The sequence below is a fragment of the Arvicola amphibius genome, chromosome 7 (assembly GCF_903992535.2).
Source record: "Arvicola amphibius chromosome 7, mArvAmp1.2, whole genome shotgun sequence".
In the NCBI taxonomy this organism is placed as follows: domain Eukaryota; kingdom Metazoa; phylum Chordata; class Mammalia; order Rodentia; family Cricetidae; genus Arvicola; species Arvicola amphibius.
In genome coordinates, this window is record NC_052053.1 from 78,110,390 (window position 1) to 78,128,160 (window position 17,771).

The 17,771-nt window shown below is 42.0% G+C and overlaps 1 protein-coding gene across 1 annotated transcript; it reads right to left on the reverse strand.

Moving 5' to 3' along the window:
* Window positions 1–1,049: 1,049 nt before the first annotated feature.
* LOC119818361 (cytochrome c oxidase subunit 8C, mitochondrial) lies at window positions 1,050–1,733 on the reverse strand. The gene is made up of 2 exons (XM_038335657.1): window positions 1,614–1,733; window positions 1,050–1,142 (listed from the first exon to the last, which is right to left on the reverse strand). The coding sequence occupies exons 1-2, from the start codon at window positions 1,731–1,733 to the stop codon at window positions 1,050–1,052; spliced, it is 213 nt and encodes a 70-aa protein (XP_038191585.1).
* Between the last annotated feature and the right edge of the window lie 16,038 nt (window positions 1,734–17,771).

A 17,771-nucleotide genomic window follows, 5' to 3' on the forward strand; every position in this document is an offset into this window, starting at 1 on the left:
GCCGTGGTGAACAGGGCACCCCAGGTGGGTGTGGGGCATGGAGCTGGGGGTCCAACCTCAGCAGGCCACTCTGCTTGCCTGGGCCCAGCCTTTGGCAGGGCCTCCAGTTCCATATTTCTGGTTTGCCACTTCATCATTCATCCGCAAGGCTGAGACAATGGGTCTCCTCCCCATCCCCAATGTCCCCCACTTGGTTAGAGCCAGCCAATCAGAGAAGGGCAGATCTGCAAACCCCCACTTTTTTTTTCTTTTGCCACATCTCTGGGCGGTCCCTGACACATCCAAAGATGTCATAGCCAGTCAAGTTTAAACTAATGTAACCGTTGCTTTCTTAGCCAATCTGATTTGCTGGAGATGACCTGTCTCTGGAATTCCTCTAGCTGGGTTTAAAAGGAGCCTGCCAGCTTCTCTCAGGTCGCAGCCATTTTGTTGTGAGGTTGACCCCTGTATACTGGAATTTGTTCTCAATAAATAATGGCTCTTGAGAATTGCCTGTGTGCGTGGTGGTCTTTGTGGAGTGATCTGCGGACCCTAACAAATGCATGTTTAATCTTTCTCAGTTGATGTTACTAGAATCAAGTGTTCCCATCCATAAAACTCTTGACGTCACTCGGAATCACCAAGTGCAACCCTTCACAGCAATGCTACTGACTTTTTTTCTTCTTGTATTTTTTCATTAGTAAATTTTTAACAGCTTTCATGATGTTTAGAAAACAATCTCTAAGGGCTGGGGTGTAGCTCAGTGGTAGAGTGCCTCTCATGCATGAGACCCTGGGTTGGATCCCTAGCATTTCAAACCCCCCAAAAAAGTACAAAGGAAAACAATACTAAGCACAAACAAGTGTTTCCATTTTACTTAACACTTAGGCAGATTATTTTTGCCATCCACATAATGCACAGCCCGAAAAAAAAAAAAGTGCAGAACACACAGACGTACAGTTATGAATATTCACAATAGGTTCAGCTAAGCAATTTTTCTCCCGTAAAGGGGCCATCGCTTTTAATGAAAGCATTTTGGACCTGCGGTGATGGTCAACGTCATCTTGCATCTACTGTCCTTTGAACTGGTTCAGATTGCTTAGCACATACGCAGCTGGGATGAAAAAGGTCGTAAAAAACACTGCAATTCCAACAGCCGATTCCTGAAAGAGAAGAAAAGTACTATTAATGAGTATGGCTTCCTCAACCTGTGGCTAACAAAACAGCTTATGGGCAGAGGTGCGTGGAGGTTAGCAATAAAACACCAGCTCTGCGAGCTTTCATGCGTAAAACTCTGGGTGTGTTTCCCCCTCCTCACACACATAGCTAAAGATCTTCTTGAAGGCCAGAGAAATGGCTCATCTGTTTAGACCTTCTACTGCTCTCGCAGAGAACCTACATTTGGTTCCTGGCGACCCACATCACGCAGGTTACAACCAGCTCTAGCTTCAGATCCAACACCTCTGGCCTCTTCAGATTCCTGCGTTCACATTCATGCCAGACACACATATACACAGACGCTCTAACGACATCTGCTCCCTCCTACCTACCTACCTACACACACACACACACACACACACACACATATTGAGGGCATCTGCTCCCTCCGAGCCATTAGGCAGGCTCTACCTCACCGTGGGTGAGAGAACTGAGTGGCGTGGCTGTCCTGAGTGGGTGAGGCGACTGCCAGGTTTCAAGAAGAGGACGACGTGGTGGTGGAGGAGGGAGGGACAGAGCAATAGCAGGCGAGACATCGCGGGTCAGAAGAAGTCCACTGAGGCAGAGCAAAGCCGGTACCACCTGTGTAGAAGCAAAGACGTTGGTACCGTCCTCGAGGAAACGGCGGGCGGGTGGTCCAAGCATGCGCATCAACGTACCAACCGCACAAGCCCCAGTGTTGATGGAATTTGCACTTTTGTTTTGTTTTTGTTTTCGACGGGGTTTCTCTATATAGTCCTGGCAGTCCTGGAACTCACTCTGTAGATCAGGCTGGCCACAAACCCAGAGATCTGCCTGCTTCTGCCTCCTGAGTGTTGGGATTAAAGGCATGCACCATCTCGCCCAGCTCCTATTCTGTTTTCTTCTTCCTATGTATCCTAATATTTCCTAAGGAAGCTTGTTAATTATATCTCTTTATTTTTAAAGTCTATTATATCGCGGTCTAAATCTTGCATTCGAGACTGGCCTCTCTATCTTGACCAGCCCTGTGCAGTAGGGAGGCACTACAGAACTAGAGAACACAGCCCAGGCTTAGTTATAAGAAAATGCTTCAAGGCTCCAGGTATTGAGTAGGTACTCAATAACGAGTGGCTGCTGCTGCACCCACCCGAATTTAAAGGTTCCTGTTGGCTCTGATGGCTTTGTCCAGCTATTCAATGATCCTTGGCTGTCCTTTCATGGTTATGAATAAGGTGAATTACTCGGGGTTCTTTTCTCTTGGTATCTTAATTCATCATGCTATTCAAATGCTGTAGACTGGATAGTTAATAAATAAAACAAACATAGGTCTCCCAGTTCTAAGGTGGTGTTACTGGCCTGTGTGGGTCCTTTTTCTCACATAAGAAACCAAACAAGAACTTTTTTTTCCCTTTTGAATCAGGTTCTCCATATAGAGCCCAAGCTGGCCTCAAACTCACAATCCTACTGCCTCAGCCAGTCGAGGGCTGGGGTTAAAGGCGTGTGCCACCACATCTAACAAGACTGGTTAGTTCTAAAGTAAAGCTAAAAACTGAATATTTATTATCCCATAATCATGAAAATCAACATTAGCAGCTGCCTATAAGCACAAAAGCCACAGCAAAGATGCATAATTCTGTGTATGGGGAAGATCTGGATATTCTTTTTTTTTTCTTTTTTTCTTTTTTTGGTTTTTCGAGACAGAGTTTCTCTGCAGCTTTTTTAGAGCCTGTCCTGGAGCTAGCTCTTGTAGACCAGGCTGGCCTCGAACTCACAGAGATCCACCTGCCTCTGCCTCCCAAGTGCTGGGATTAAAGGCGTGCGCCACCACCGCCCGGCAGATCTGGATATTCTTGATCCTATATCCCCAGAGGAAGGAGATCTAGGCACACCTACTTGTCACAAGTGCCTATACCCACCTGCTTTATACTCAACCCAGCAGATATTTTATTATGCTCACATAGTTCAATGTGGATACAGTGAGCCTCAATGAGAAATCCAGATTTCTCAACATCTTAGTGATTGTTAGTCCTGATCATCTGCCCCTGTGTAGGTTCCTGTTGTCCTGCCCATTTGTCCGAATACCCAAATTCCCGCTCTCAGATGAAGTCCAGTACTATGTCTAACTTATTTGTTTCTTGTAGCCTGGTTGTTGCTACAGATGAGCCTCCTTGTTCACCATATCACTAGGAAGACCAAGAAAGAGGTGGTGTTGGTGTCTGGAGATGACTTTCCCATGACTGGGATGCAAGTCTCTGCTATGCTCATCTCTCAGGTTCTACGTTAATGGTACAAGTTCTCCCTCACAAGAAGCTCTAAAAGCAACCAATTGAGTTTGAGTTTGACAGAGGAAAGACTCATTTGCATGAATGATTCTCTCTCTCTCTCTTTCTCTCTCTCTCTCTCTCTTCTACGTGTGTGTGTGTTGCCATCAGGTTAAAAGTACAAATTTCCAGGCCCCCCCCCAAACCTCTGGACTACATGCTCAAAGGAACGTCCTCCTACCCAGGAGAAGAAGCCTATATACCCTCAGGATGAAGCTGTGATGAGCAGAAAGGCTATGAGAACAGGGAGAACATGGTAAATGGCAATAAACAAAGCATAGCAACAGAGAACAGCAGCAGGGAGTACGGAGCAAAGTCAGAAGTACAGAGAAGGAGAGAACAGCCAGGCTCAGGCAGAGCAAGGTAGCTCGAAAGTGGGCACCCTGTGGTGGAGACAAAGTCTGAACTCAGAGCTGCTGTACCATTCCTGCCACCTGGAGCCATCTTGATGGATGCCTACAAGCCTGAGTTCGGAGACACTACATCCATGCAAGGGTTGTGACCTAGACCCGTGGCATTTAACAGCAATGAGCAGCCAGTTAGTCCTCTCTTCACTGTCTCCACCATTTACCCACCACCCCACAGGCCTTGGGGAAAGTGAACAAAGGAGGGGAAGGAAGGCAGAAAGAAAGTGATTGCTGAGGAAGCCTCGCCCTTTTGAGGAAAGAGAGAGGTGGGCTTTAGGGTATTGGTTACATAGATGTGCCATAACTGATTAAGAAGGCTGTTTGGAGAAATAGCTCAGGGTCTTCAAGAGGATCTGGGTTTGATTCCCAGCACCTACATAGCAGTATACAATCATCTGAAACTCCAGTTCCAGGGGATCCTACACCCCCTTCTGGCCTCCTCAAGCACTGCACACATGTGGTACACAGGCATGGAAACAAAGCAAGCTCCCATATGCAAAAGAACAAAATAAATTTGAAAACCCTAAGTTTTTAAGCTCTGTGTCTTAGTCAAACTGGTACTAAAGGAGAATGGTATTTGTAAAACCAATCTTTCGCTTCTTGCTCAGCCTGTTTAGAGCTTTCCAAAGACAGTGACTTTGTCTCCACTTAGTACAAAAGGAGGGCAAGTAAGGGAAAGGAAAGGAGATAGTGGAACCCCAGACACTGTAACCTAGATTTAAATTTAGTTTGTAGAGTTTTTGACAAGAGATGAAAATAAAGATAGTCCATGGAAATTAAACAATGCTCACCTGAATCATCAGTGGATTAAGAAAAAAATAAAGGGAGAAATTAAAGACTTCCTAAAATTCAATGAAAATGACACATAACATACCCAAATTTATGGGACACAATGAAAGCAGTGTTAAGAGGAAAGTTTACAGCAATAAATGCCTACATAAAGAAGCTGGGAAATTCCCCTACTAGTGAATTAACAGAACATTTGAAAATTTTAGAACAAAAAGAGGCAAACTCACCCAAAAGAACTAGATGCCAGGAAATAATCAAATTGAGAGCTGAAATCAACAAAATAGAAACAAATAAAACAATACAAAGAATCAATGAGAAAAAGAGTTGGTTCTCCAAGAAAATCAACAAAATAGACAAACCTTTATCCAAAGTAACCAAAAGACAGAGAGAGAATATCCAAATTAACAAAATCAGAAATGAAACAGAAATCAGAAACAGACACAGAGGAAATACAGAGAATCATCAGGTCGTATTTCAAAAACCTGTACTTCACAAAATTGGAAAACTTAAAAGAAATAGACAACTGTCTGAATAAATATCACTTACCAAAATTAAATTAAGACCAGATAAGCAAATTAAACAGACCTATAACTGCTAAAGAAATAGAAACATTCATCAAAAGTCTCCAAAAAAAAAAAAAAAAAAAAAAAAAAAGCCCAGGATCAGATGATTTCAGTTCAGAATTCTACAAGATTTTCAAAGAAGAACTAATACCAATACTCCTCAAATTGTTCCATTCAATAGAAACAGAAGGAACACTATCAAACTCCTTTTATGAGGCTAAAATTACCCTAATAGCCAAACCACAGAAAGATATTACTAAGAAAGAGAATTACAGACCAATTTCACTCATGAACATTAATACAAAAATACTAAATAAAATACTGGCAAATCAAATACAAGAACACATCAGAACCATCATCCATGATGATCAAGTTGGCTTTATCCCAGAGGTGCAGGGATGGTTCAACATATAAAAAACTGTCAACATAATACACCATATAAACAAGCTTAAAAATAAAAACCACATGATCATCTCATTAGATGCCAAAAACGGTTTTGACAAAATGCAACATCTCTTTATGATAAAGGTCTTGGAGAGAGCAGAGATACAAGGAACATACTAAACATAATAAAGGCAATATACAGCAAGCCAACAGCCAACATCAAACTAAATGGAGAGAAAATCACAGCAATCCCACTGAAATCAGGAACAAGACAAGATTGTCCACTCTCTCCTTATCTATTCAGCTATAGCAATAAGACAAGAAAAGGAGATCAAGGGGATTCAAATTGGAAAAGAAAAAGTCAATAGAAAACTCTCACTATTTGCTGATGATATGATAGTTTACATAAGCAACCCCAGAAATTCTACCAAGGAACTTCTACAACTCATAAACACTTTCAGTAATGTGGGAAGATATGAGATTAACTCAAAAAAAATCAGAGAACCATCACTCTTTACAATAGCCACAAATAGCATAAAATATCTTGGAGTAACTCTAACCAAACAAGTGGAAGGCTTATATGACAGGAACTTTACATCTTTTAAGAAAGAAATTGAAGAAGACACCAGAAAGTGGAAATATCTCCCATGCTCTTGGGTAGGTAGAATTAACATAGTAAAAATGGCAATCTTACCAAAATCAATCTATAGATTCAATGCAATGCCCATCAAAATCCTAGCAAAATTCTTCACAGACCTTGAAAGAACAGTACTCAACTTCATATGGAAAAGCAAAAAACCCAGGATAGTCAAAACAATCCTGTACAATAAAAGAACTTCTGGAGGCATAACAATCCCTTACTTCAAACTCTACTACAGAGCTACAGTACTGAAATCAGCCTGATAAAAATAGACAGGAGGATCAATGGAACCAAATCGAAGACCCGGATATTAGTCCACACACTTACAAAACCTGATTTTTGACAAAGAAGCAAAAAATATAAAATGGAAAAAAAAGTATATTTAACAAATGGTTCTGGCATACCTGGATATCAACATGAAGAAGAATGAAAATAGATCTATATCTATCAACATGTACAAAACTCATGTCCAAATGGATCAAAGACCTCAACATAAAACCAGCCACGCTGAACCTTCTAAATAGTAGAGAAAGTGGGAAGTACATTTGAACACATTGGCACAAGAGACCACTTCCTAAATATAACCCCAGTAGCACAGACACTCAGAGAAACAATTAATCAATGGGACCTCCTAAAACTGAAAAGCTTCTGTAAAACAAAGGACACGGTCAACAAGACAAATCGACAGCCTACAGAATGGGAGAAGATCTTCACCAACCCCACATCAGACAGAGGTCTGATCTCCAAAATATACAAAGAACTCAAGAAATTGGCCATCAAAAGAATAAATAACCCAATAAAAATGGAGTACAGACCTTAACAGAGAACTCTCAACAGAAGAATCTAAAATGGCTAAATAGCACTTAAGAAAATGTTCAACATGCTTAGCCATCAGAGGAATGTAAATCAAAATAACTCTGAGATTCCATCTTACACCTGTAAAAATGGCCAGATCAAAAGCACTGATGGCAACTTATGCCGGAGAGGTTGTAGGGTAAAAGGAACCCTCCTGTATTGCTGGTGAAAGTGCAAGCTTATACAACTCCTTTGAATATCAGTATGACGATTTCTCAGAAAATTAGGAAACTTTTCTCAAGACCCAGAAATGCCACTTTTGGGTATATAACCAAAGGATGCTAAATCTTGCCACAAGGACATGTGCTCAACTATATTCATAGCAGCATTGTTTGTCATAGCCAGAACCTGGAAACAGCCTAAATGCCCTTCAACCGAAGAATGGATAAGGAAATTGTGATACATTTACACAATGGAGACACAGCAGAAAAAAAAATAATGACATCTTGAATTTTTCAGACAAATGGATGGAGCTAGAAAACATCTTATTGAGTGAGGTAATCCAGACCCAGAAAGACAATTATCATATGTACTCACTCATATGTGGTTTTTAAACCTAATGCAAAGAAAACCAACCTACAAATCACAATCTCAGAGAACCTAGACAACAATGAGGACCCTAAGAAAGACATACATGGATCTAATCTACATGGGAAGTAGAAAAAGACAAGGTCTCCTGAGTAAATTGGAAACATGGGGGACCATGAGAGAGGGTTGAAGGGTAGGGGAGAGGCAGGGAGGGGAGCAGAGAAAAATGTAGAGCTCAATAAAATAAATAAAAAAAGAAATTACAGGATGCAAATGTTGAATAATTTGTTTCAGAAGAAAATAAAATAAAGATGGTCCAAAGCATCTAGGCTTGGGGTTATAGGCTTATGAACCCAAGTGAAAGCCCAAGAATCACATATGACCCCAGGAAGACAACCATGTGCTATCTCAGAGGAACCCCAAGGCTGAGTGATGTAGAAATGATGGGAGAAAATGGTAGATTATTGAATCTACTTTTATCCAAAAAACAACTGTTAGTCTCAAAATATTTTATATTGGTATGAATTTTGTTTATTGATATAAGTTTAAAGTTAATTTTGTTATATTGTATGTATATTTTTATTCTTTCTTAAGATATGTTTATACAGTTCAATTATAAATATAATGTGTAATTTAAAAATATAAATTTACAAAAATACAGTTAATCATCTATAAAAGTCAAATTTAGAGTCATGTTAGTTATGTTTTCTAGATATACAAAGATATATTTCATATAAATAGGTATTCTTCAAACATTCAAAGACCTACAGAATATGGGTATTTAAAATGTTTTAATAACATAGACATTTCATGACTATGAGACAAATTTGTTCCTGGAAGCACCAATGTACTCCAGAGAAAATGGTGGCATAAAAGAAACTCCATATGGAATTTGTTTGCTTTATGACAACAGCTAGACATTTGGACAAAGAAACTGGCCTTGCCTCGATTGCTGACAGTTACTGTACAAACTGGACCAGCACAATGCAAAAGCATTGACTGCTGAACTTTGCCAAGACAAGATAGGATGGTCCTTCTGATAAAAAAAAGTCTGCCAGATATGCTAGGCTTGTAGGCTAACGATGGATGCCTCAACATTACAGAACCTTGGGTGACTGTCTAGGCAACCAGTTGTTTCTGTCACTTCTTGCATTCTTTGGAAGTCACTTGCCTGCATTTCCTGCTTACTCCTTTTTGGATCTTTGATGGAGTAGAAAACTAAATAGTTATAATTATAGCTTTTTCTTAGTTATAATAAAGAAGAAAATTAGGTATAAAACTTTAGACTCATCAAGGTAAGGTTGATACCAGAGTATTTTCTCTAATTTTGCCAAGTACAAATGGACTAAATACTGTAATTGTAATTCTTATTTATTAACTTTTATTGTTTGTAATTTTACTATGTTAAAGTTAAAACCTTTCTTTTTGATTAGACAGAAAGGGAGATGATCTTTCTGTAGGCTGTGAATATGTATTCCTCTCATTGGTTAATAATAAAAGCTGTTTGACCTATGACCAGGCAGGATAAGGTTAGATGGAACAATCAAACTGACACCAGCCAATGGCCAAACAAGTAAAAAATGAGGTAACAAGCCCCGAGTCACTGGCAAAACATGGACAGGAAATATAGGTTAATTTAAATGTAAGAGTTAACTAGTAATAAGTCTGATCCATTGGTTGAGTATTAATAATTAATATAAACCTCTGAGTTATTATTTAGAAGTGGCTATGGAACAGGGCAGAACAGAGAAGCCACCAATTACAGCTGAGGAAGATTGTAAAGGGGCGACTTTTGTTATAGCTGGAGATAAAAAAGAAATGGGTGTTTTGCCTACATGTATGACTGTGCCTGAGGAAACCAGAAGAGGTCATCAGATCTCCTGGTATTGGAGTTACAGATGTTTGTGAGCTGCCATGGAGGTGTGGAGAACTGAACAGGGTTTGGGAGAGCAGTTAGTGCTCTTAACTGCTGAGCCAACTCTCCAATCCCACTCCTTATATCCTTAACAATAGCTTCCATTCTGACATAAGCTAGCTGGAACTAGGTTTCATGAAGAATCTTAATGAAAAGTCTGTTGATATTATCATGGTTACTAGGGTCAAAGATTGGGCCCTGTTACTCCTAACAAACTGGACTTTCCCACCTATTCTCAATAGGCCAAATGAAGTGAAAAATCAAGAAAAGGAGATTTATTCAAAAGGAACAAATTCAGGCATCCAATGACACCCTTAAGTCTATCTTTGGGATCTTTACATGGGTTTAAGCTTAAATAAATGGTGAGTGTATGCATAGCTAAGAAGTCCTGGTCAAGGAATTGTCCTGCCCATTGCTAATGTATCATATTCTCTGCTTTTTAGCAAAGTTATCTGAAAAGGTATCAGAACTGTCAGAAATCTCTTCTAAAAAGGCAAGGTCCTTTTCCAGTCATGAGATTCCTAGGAAATCCCAATGATTTGGGATCCAGTGTTTCAGTAATCTGATACCTAAAGAGCCTCTCTTTAGATTAGCCTCTGCTTCCAGGATTGTTACACTAAAGTGGTTTTTTGCTTTTGTTTTGTTTTGTTTTGTTTTATCATTCCTCAGAGTATTACTCCATTTTTTAAAGTATGTGTGTGTGTTAGTTTTTTTTTTCTGAGAAAAGACAGTTTATTGAGGGCTTACAGTTTCAGAGAATGAGTCCATGACCGACATACAGGGAACATGACAGCAGGCAGGTATGGCACTGGAGCAGGAGCTGAGAGCTTACATGTTGAGATAACAACCATGAGAGAGAGAGAGAGAGAGAGAGAGAGAGAGAGAGAGAGAACTGAAAATGATGTGTGTAATGATTGTTCTGTCTCTTTAAGAGACAAGCCATGCCCACTCCCTCCCCCATCCATTGAGGCAGGCAGATCTTCCTTCCTGCTTGCAGCCTTAGTCTCTCTCTCTTTCCCTCCCCACCCCCTCACCCCCCCTCCCGCTCCCTCTCAGAGAGGCAGCTTTGGTCTCTGGTCTCTCTCTCTCTCTCTCTCTCTCTCTCTCTCTCTCTCTCTCTCTCTCTCTCTCTCTCTCTCTCTCTTCGTCTCCCCTTCTCCCTTCCCTTCCATAACCACTAAATAAATATCCAACCCCACTCTGCATGGCCTGCCTCCGTCTGTCTCTCACCCATCACCACCACTGCCACTGCCACGTGGCTCGCTGCCAGGGACCAGCCACTTTCAGAGACCTGCTGCGTGGTCTCCTATACTGTCCTTGCCTGGGACTGGCTGCTCTTGGGACTGCTGCCCCTGCCTGCCACCACATGGCCTGCTGCTTGCTGCTGCCCAGGGGACCTGCAGCGTTTCTGCCACTGCAGCTACTAGGGTATCTGCAGAATTTTTAATAATCCATTACAGTGTGGACTTTTGAAACTACAAAGCCCGCGCACAGAGATACACCTCCTCCAACAAGGTTATACCTCCTAATCCTTTCCAAACACTTCCACCAACTAGAGACTAAGAATTTAAATATATAAGCCTAGGGGACCCACTCTCATCCAAACCACTACTATATATTGTATTATGGTTTTGGTACTCATTTATCTCCATTTATATTATGTGTGTGTGTGTGTGTGTGTGTGTGTGTGTGTCCATACATATTAAGAGTCTTGCTACGTAGCCCAGGCTGACCTCAAACTCACATGACTGATTGTCCTTTAATCTCTAGAGCACTGGCATTGAGGGAAGGTGCCATGATACCCAGTCATTTTATCCTTATGTTTGTTAGCTTGTTTGTTTTGAAGGGGCTTGTGTGTCGTAAGCCCTGCACAGAGGTCAGAGAACAATTGCAGGACTCAGTTCTGTCCTTCCCTCATGCAGACCTCAGGGGACGAGGCATGGAGAAAAGTTCTGAGTCATCGCTCCAGTCCCCATTTTTAATTTTACTTACTTACTTACTTATTTATTTATTTTAGTTCTTTGAGAATTTTGTACAATATATTTCTTTTTTGTTTGACACCGTTTCTCTGTAGCTTTGGAGCCTGTCCTGGAACTCACTCTGTAGATCAGGGTGGCCTCGAACTCACAGAGATCTTCCTGCCTCTGCCTCCCAAGTGCTGGGATTAAAGGCATGCGCCACCACTGCCTGGCTGTACAATATATTTCAATCTTATATATTGCCCTTCCCCAGTTCCTCCCAGACCCACCCCCTTTCCCTATCTGCTCAATTTCATGGGTTTGGTTTTTGGTTTTTTTTTTGCTTTTGTTTTAGTTTTTAACTCATCAAGTCCAGTTTGTGCTGTCAATGCAGTCTTGGGTGTGTGACCTTCCACTAAAACATGATCCACATACCAGGGGCTACACTCTTAAACTGACTTGCCCTCTCAGAGGGCACCTGCAGGAGTTTTCAGGCACTTGTTAAAAAGAAGAAAAGAAAAAGCCTCTGTGGCCAATCTGCAAAGGAAAGCTAACACATCAATTCCCTTCAGGAATGAAGTTTATTATAATGAAAGGCTCTCAAGGCCATAAGCACATCTCCAGGTGGAGGATGAGCATTAGAAACAATTCAATACAATATGGAGGAGTCTAAACTTGGAGAAGTCTTAAAGGGAATAAGAGGCTTCCCTTTGAAGCTTAGAGAGAAGCTGGGTGGGGAGCGGGGCTCGAAATGTGCAGCCATGACAGAAATAAGGGGTGGAATAGCAGAGCTGCTTCAGAAAGCTGCCTACAGAACACCCAATGCTTCTGATGGAGAGTTTGGAGCAATCCCCAGAACAAAGGAAAGGTCTGGCTTGTATAGCCTTTCCCGGGTGGCAGAAGTTTCACGCCACTTGGTTTAGCTCACAATAGCATATGTAACAGGGAGCATGGAGGAGCCAGGTACCATAAACTGAGAACTGACAAGTCCCAGCACAGACAGCTTCCAACTCTCTGTCCTAGAGAGAGTGGCAGGGAGATGCGGTCTGATTCAGGCTATGGGATCTGGCCTAAAGGTGGAGGCTGGTGTGTCCTGGAACAAAGAACTGGTCCAGGGACATGTAAGATTGTGGTAGAAACAGAGACAGTTTATTAAAGTAGAATAGCCCTTTTCATATTGGAAATAGGCCAGCTCTAGAGAATGTCAAAGGTTCAGTGGCCCTGCCTAGAGTCTGTGACATTTAAGTCATTTAGATCCTCTTCATTTTTTCTGCACATGCTCTGTTTAGTAACCAGTGGAGGGAGGGATAAAGGTCCAGTCTTCCTCCACAATGGTTTCTTTCATAAGCTAATCTTTCAAAAGATCATTTATTTTTGTGGGCACCTGTGTGTGGGTGGGCACCCACGAAGGCCAGGAAGAGAGTCGGATCCCCCAGAGCTGGAGTAACTCCACCTCCTGAGGTGGGCACTGGCACTGGGCTTGTGTCCTCTTAAGCTCTGAACTGTTTCTCCAGCCCTCATATGCTAATATTAGTGTCTCAGCCTCCGCCTCCATACTACTCTCTTTTCTCACTGGTGCTGGGGGCAGCAGCATGTTCCTGCAGTCCCAGCATGCTCCGGCAGTCCCAGCATGCACCTGCAGTCCCAGCATGCTCCGGCAGCCCCAGAATGCTCCTGCAGCCCCAGCATGCTCCTGCAGTCCCAGCATGCTCCTGCAGCCCCAGCATGCTCCTGCAGTCCCAGCATGATCCAGCAGCCCCAGCATGCACCTGCAGTCCCAGCTAATAAAGAGGCTGGGGCAGAAGAATATTTGAGCCCAAGAATTCAGAGTCATTCAGGGCAATACAGTAAGATCCAATCTTTAAAAAATAAAAACAACAACCAAAAAATGAAGCAAAATAAGAACAACAACCTGAACTTGAGAAAGAGTTTAATTCAGAAAACCTGGCTGAACTCATCCTAACCTTGGGAAGTTTGAAACGCGACAAAGCTGCTGGGAGAATCAACCATTTTAAGTTTTCCTCTCTAACAACGAACTTAAATTACTTTTGACAGTGTCAGTAAATCCGACTCTAAATTCAGCCACAACACAATTAAGCGCCCAGCCACCCACCCCCACCCCAGGAGACAGCTCCTTTAGCTGTTCAAATTACAGGTACGAGCAACCCTCCCTCAGTCTAATTTCTCCGAGTCACAAAAGGCCCGCACTGCTAACTCAGACTGCTACAATTTTCAATAAAGGGCTTAGTGGGTCCGGAGTCAGTGTACTCCCGGTGACCCACAATGCGGGCCTTCCTGCTGCAGTTACATAAAAGGGCATAACTAGAGCTCTGGCTCTGTGTATACAATGAATATGAAAGACGCCTTCACCCACTTACCTTTTTTTAATGTGGTTTTTTTTTTAAAAAAAAAAAGTGTTCATTCTCTAATAAGCTGATGTGGGGCTTCTGGAAGATTATATAACAACATTAGTGCTGCGCTACCTCCTGTCCAAATATCTTGAACTGTGTCCTCTAGAAACGCACCTTTAATTTCTGGTCAAGGAGCAAATGTCTTTGAGGGACGAAATGCCTCTCTTTGTCTCTGTTTGTGTCTGTCTTTGCAACTGCGACCTCAAGGACAGCGAGACTCCGATAAGCAAGCCGGAAGGGCAGACGAGTTGCAAGGGTGGGGAACGTCCAAGTTATGTAACCAATAGCATCAGTAACACACTTTTGAGTTGCAGGCATGATGATAATATAAAAAGACCCAATAAAAGCTGTGGTCCATGATTACAAAGAATCTCAAGGCAGAAGCACCCTCAGGCAGTTTAGAAGACAGTCTTGGTGTTCTATATTCTTTTTCATTTTGGGTGTACACATCTATATACATATAGATTATTAAGCTATATAATAGATCTATATTTTTAACTATATAATATATATTAAACTATAGAAGCAGTTTTTGTTTTCATATATCACCTTTTGTTTCAAAATTGACCTTCATCATCTCCCTGGAACTACATTTGGACTTTTTTTTTCCTTTTTGAGAGTATATTGATACGTAAGCCAATGTGTCCTAAAACAAGCCATATAGCCCAGGACGGCCTGGCACCTGCAATCCATCTTCTACTGAATATTCTAAAGAGGCACTTTTGCTCTTCTGTTTGCATATCAGACTATTAAAACAATAAACCCTGAGCAATTGGAATGTTACTGAGAGGCTCAAACTGGGAGAGGGAAAAGGCTAGAAGCAAGGTTCTGTCAAAGAACTTAACCCCCAGAAGGCGATCTCGGGGTTCTAACAGTTCGTCGGATCACCTTGCAGAAGCGACTGTGGCTGAGACGAGGCTGGTGAGCGTTCCCACACTCCGACCCCACAGTGGAAAGCTCGTATCACCAACCAGCTGAGCATTCTTTACGTTGGATTCCACGGAAGTAAGGTGGGCAGCCCGAACCCCTGTGCCAGCTAAGTCAGGGGACCCACAGATGTCTGGCTCTAGACTTTCAAAGTCTAAGGCTTATTGCAGCTAGAATTACATTTCTGTACTTTCAGTGCCCAGCCCCTCAGCTTTTAGCTACTCTGGGTAACTGGGCAGTTGTCTGGAGCTCACAGCAGCTGGGGCTGGCAGCTTTTTGCAGCCTCTTGCCTCCTGCAGTTTCCACAGTCCTTCACCCTCGTTATCTTTCCTTAGCTCTTCCACACTCCTTCCCAGCTCTCTGCTGCTCCCTGAACTCTTCCGATGCCCTCTAGCTGCTGCTTCTGGCTTTGCCTGCAACTGGCAGCCCAGAGAATTTTCTGCTCTTTGGGGCAGCCAGCTCCTGCTCAAGCCACACCACAAACAGGCACTGAGACCATTCAGAAAGGCTTTCCTGAGACCTCAGACTGCAACACTAGCTGTCATGGGTGGAGGAGGAGCTGTGATGACAGGAGCTGCTGAGGGGGGAGGAAGACACCTGCATTCCTTGCAGACAAGGTCACCTAAGGGTCATCTGGAGCTGTCAACCTCAGGATGAAGTCTCGGAGCTGTGATGGGAGTGAGTAAAGCCGAGTTTCCAAAGCAAAGCTGTCATTACACGGAGGACATGACTGTTGTGGTGATTTCTGGGGCTAGAAAGAAGTCTCTTTAGGGCATCCGTGGCTGGACTGAAGTTTCCATGAACAGCAATGAAACAGAGAAAATTGGCACAATAACAAGCTGCTCCGAGAAGCAGGTGTCTGACTGACAGCTGCCATATTCTGCTGCAGTTACAGCCACCGCAGTGCACCTGTAGGGGCAGCCACAATCTTGTCCCCAGTTGTCCTGGATCCAGGAACCATGGTCCACAATAGCAGCAGTGACACTCAGCCCCCAGCCTTCTCTGATTGGAACTACTCTGTGTGGCTCCTAGGTAGCCGCTGTTGCCGCCTGTAGGGCTTGACAGCTATTATCAGCTGGCGCATCTGCTAGGCCGTGTTATCTTTAATCATTTAAAGAGACAAAACACATTAGAGACTAACTTTGATAGGCACTCAATATGAAATTACCATACTTCTCAAACTTTGCCTAATCACTAAGTACCAGCTAAGTATGTTTAGAGAGGGTTGGGCCTTCTGATCTTAGTGGTGTGGTAGCACAAGCAAGTTTTCATCCTTCCTAGGCAAGGCTGAACCGCTTTCCTAATTAGTTTTTCTATTTTCACTCCCACCAGCAGCAAAGAAAAAGAAAGTTCTAAGTTCATATCCTAATCAACCTTGAAAATTGCCTTTTTCTTTTTCTTTTCTTTTTTTTTTCTTGAGATTCCAGGTTGGCCTTGGACTCAACTCACAGCTAGATTTATTTTTAATGTTTATTTACCTTTTTATTTTTATTCATTTGTGTGTGTGTGTGTGTGTGTGTGTGGTGTTCCATGTGTCACAGGGTATGTGTGGAAGTCAGAGGACAACTTATGGGGGAGTCAGTTCCTTCCTTCCACCACCTAGATTCTGGGGCTCCAACACAGGTTCTTGGGCACCTCAGGTTTTCAGGCTTGGTGGCAAGAATCTTTACCTACAGAGTCATCTTGCCTGCCAAATGGTCTTCCTTTGTTTTCTTAAATCAATCCGAGGCATCAGGATTAACATGTCTCAATTTTGTACTTCCTTTATATTAATCTATTTGAGCCCCTCTTCATTTCTCTTACTTATAATTCTTCATTTTTTTGAAGTCTTCATTATTTCCATTTTAAGTAGGCTTTTGTGTGCTGAGGACTGGATGCAGGGTCTTTACACATGCTAGAGAACCATTCTACTGCTGAGCTACACTCTCAGCTTTCCTACGGTTATAAACTATAATATCTCTTTCCATTGCATGCCTTGTCTTTTCATACTCCTTTATATATTTTTTAAGAGCTAGACCTCACTATTTATAAACAAAATTTCACTATGTAGCCCAGGCTGGCCTCAAACTCCTGCTGCCTCAGCCTCCCAAGTACTGGGATTACAGGTATATTTTTAGTTTTTTATTAGTTTTCGAGACAAAGTCTCACTGTAGTTCAGACTGGCCCTGAACCTACTACAGACTGGAGGCTGGATTTGAACTCCTAAATTTCTGGTCCTTCTGCCTCCACATATAAGTTTGGAATTATGGACACCGTGTACCCTGCTCTGAAGTTCACGTTCAAATACAGTTGAATCTATAAATCTTATCTTTACATTTATGGTTTCTTTGGGGTTTTTTTTTTTGTCCTTCAAATTAAAAAACAGCTCTTGGAACATATGGGCAGGATGATCAAGAATTCAAGAGCTTCTTGGCTAGACAGAGTTTGAGATCAGCCTTGGCTACATGAGATCCTACCTCAAGAAAAGAATCTTTTCTTTCCAAACTCAATTAATATATTCTCCAATATTATTTTCTAGAAGCTTTATTGAACTTATTACTTATTAACTTAATAATTAATAAATGTTAATTTATTACTATAACAAGATTGCTGCCTTTTAAACATTTAAACAATTGTTTAGACATTTAAACAATTTTAAAGACCTATTCATTTACTTTGATGTGTACGTGAGTTTTGCCTGCATGTGTGCATGTGCACTACACGCATGCTTGGTGCTCATGAAGGTCAGAATAGGACATCAGATCCCCTGCAACTAGAATTACAAATGTTTGTGAGTAGCTTGCTTTGTGGTGTGCTGGAAATCCAACCCAGAACCTTTGGAAGAGCAGCCAGTCCTCATAACTGCTGAGCCATCTTTCCAGTTCTTGGCACTTTGGCATATGTATTTCAGTTCTCACCATTTAGACTCCAGGAAG

What these genes read in the sequence shown, in the direction of transcription:
- LOC119818361 (XM_038335657.1), bottom strand. Translation starts at nt 1,733, where the DNA reads ATGTCTCGCCTGCTATTGCTCTGTCCCTCCCTCCTCCACCACCACGTC. An exon ending in ACTCAGTTCTCTCACCCACG is followed by an intron (nt 1,143 to 1,613) that starts GTGAGGTAGAGC and finishes CTTCTCTTTCAG; the next exon opens with GAATCGGCTGTTGGAATTGC.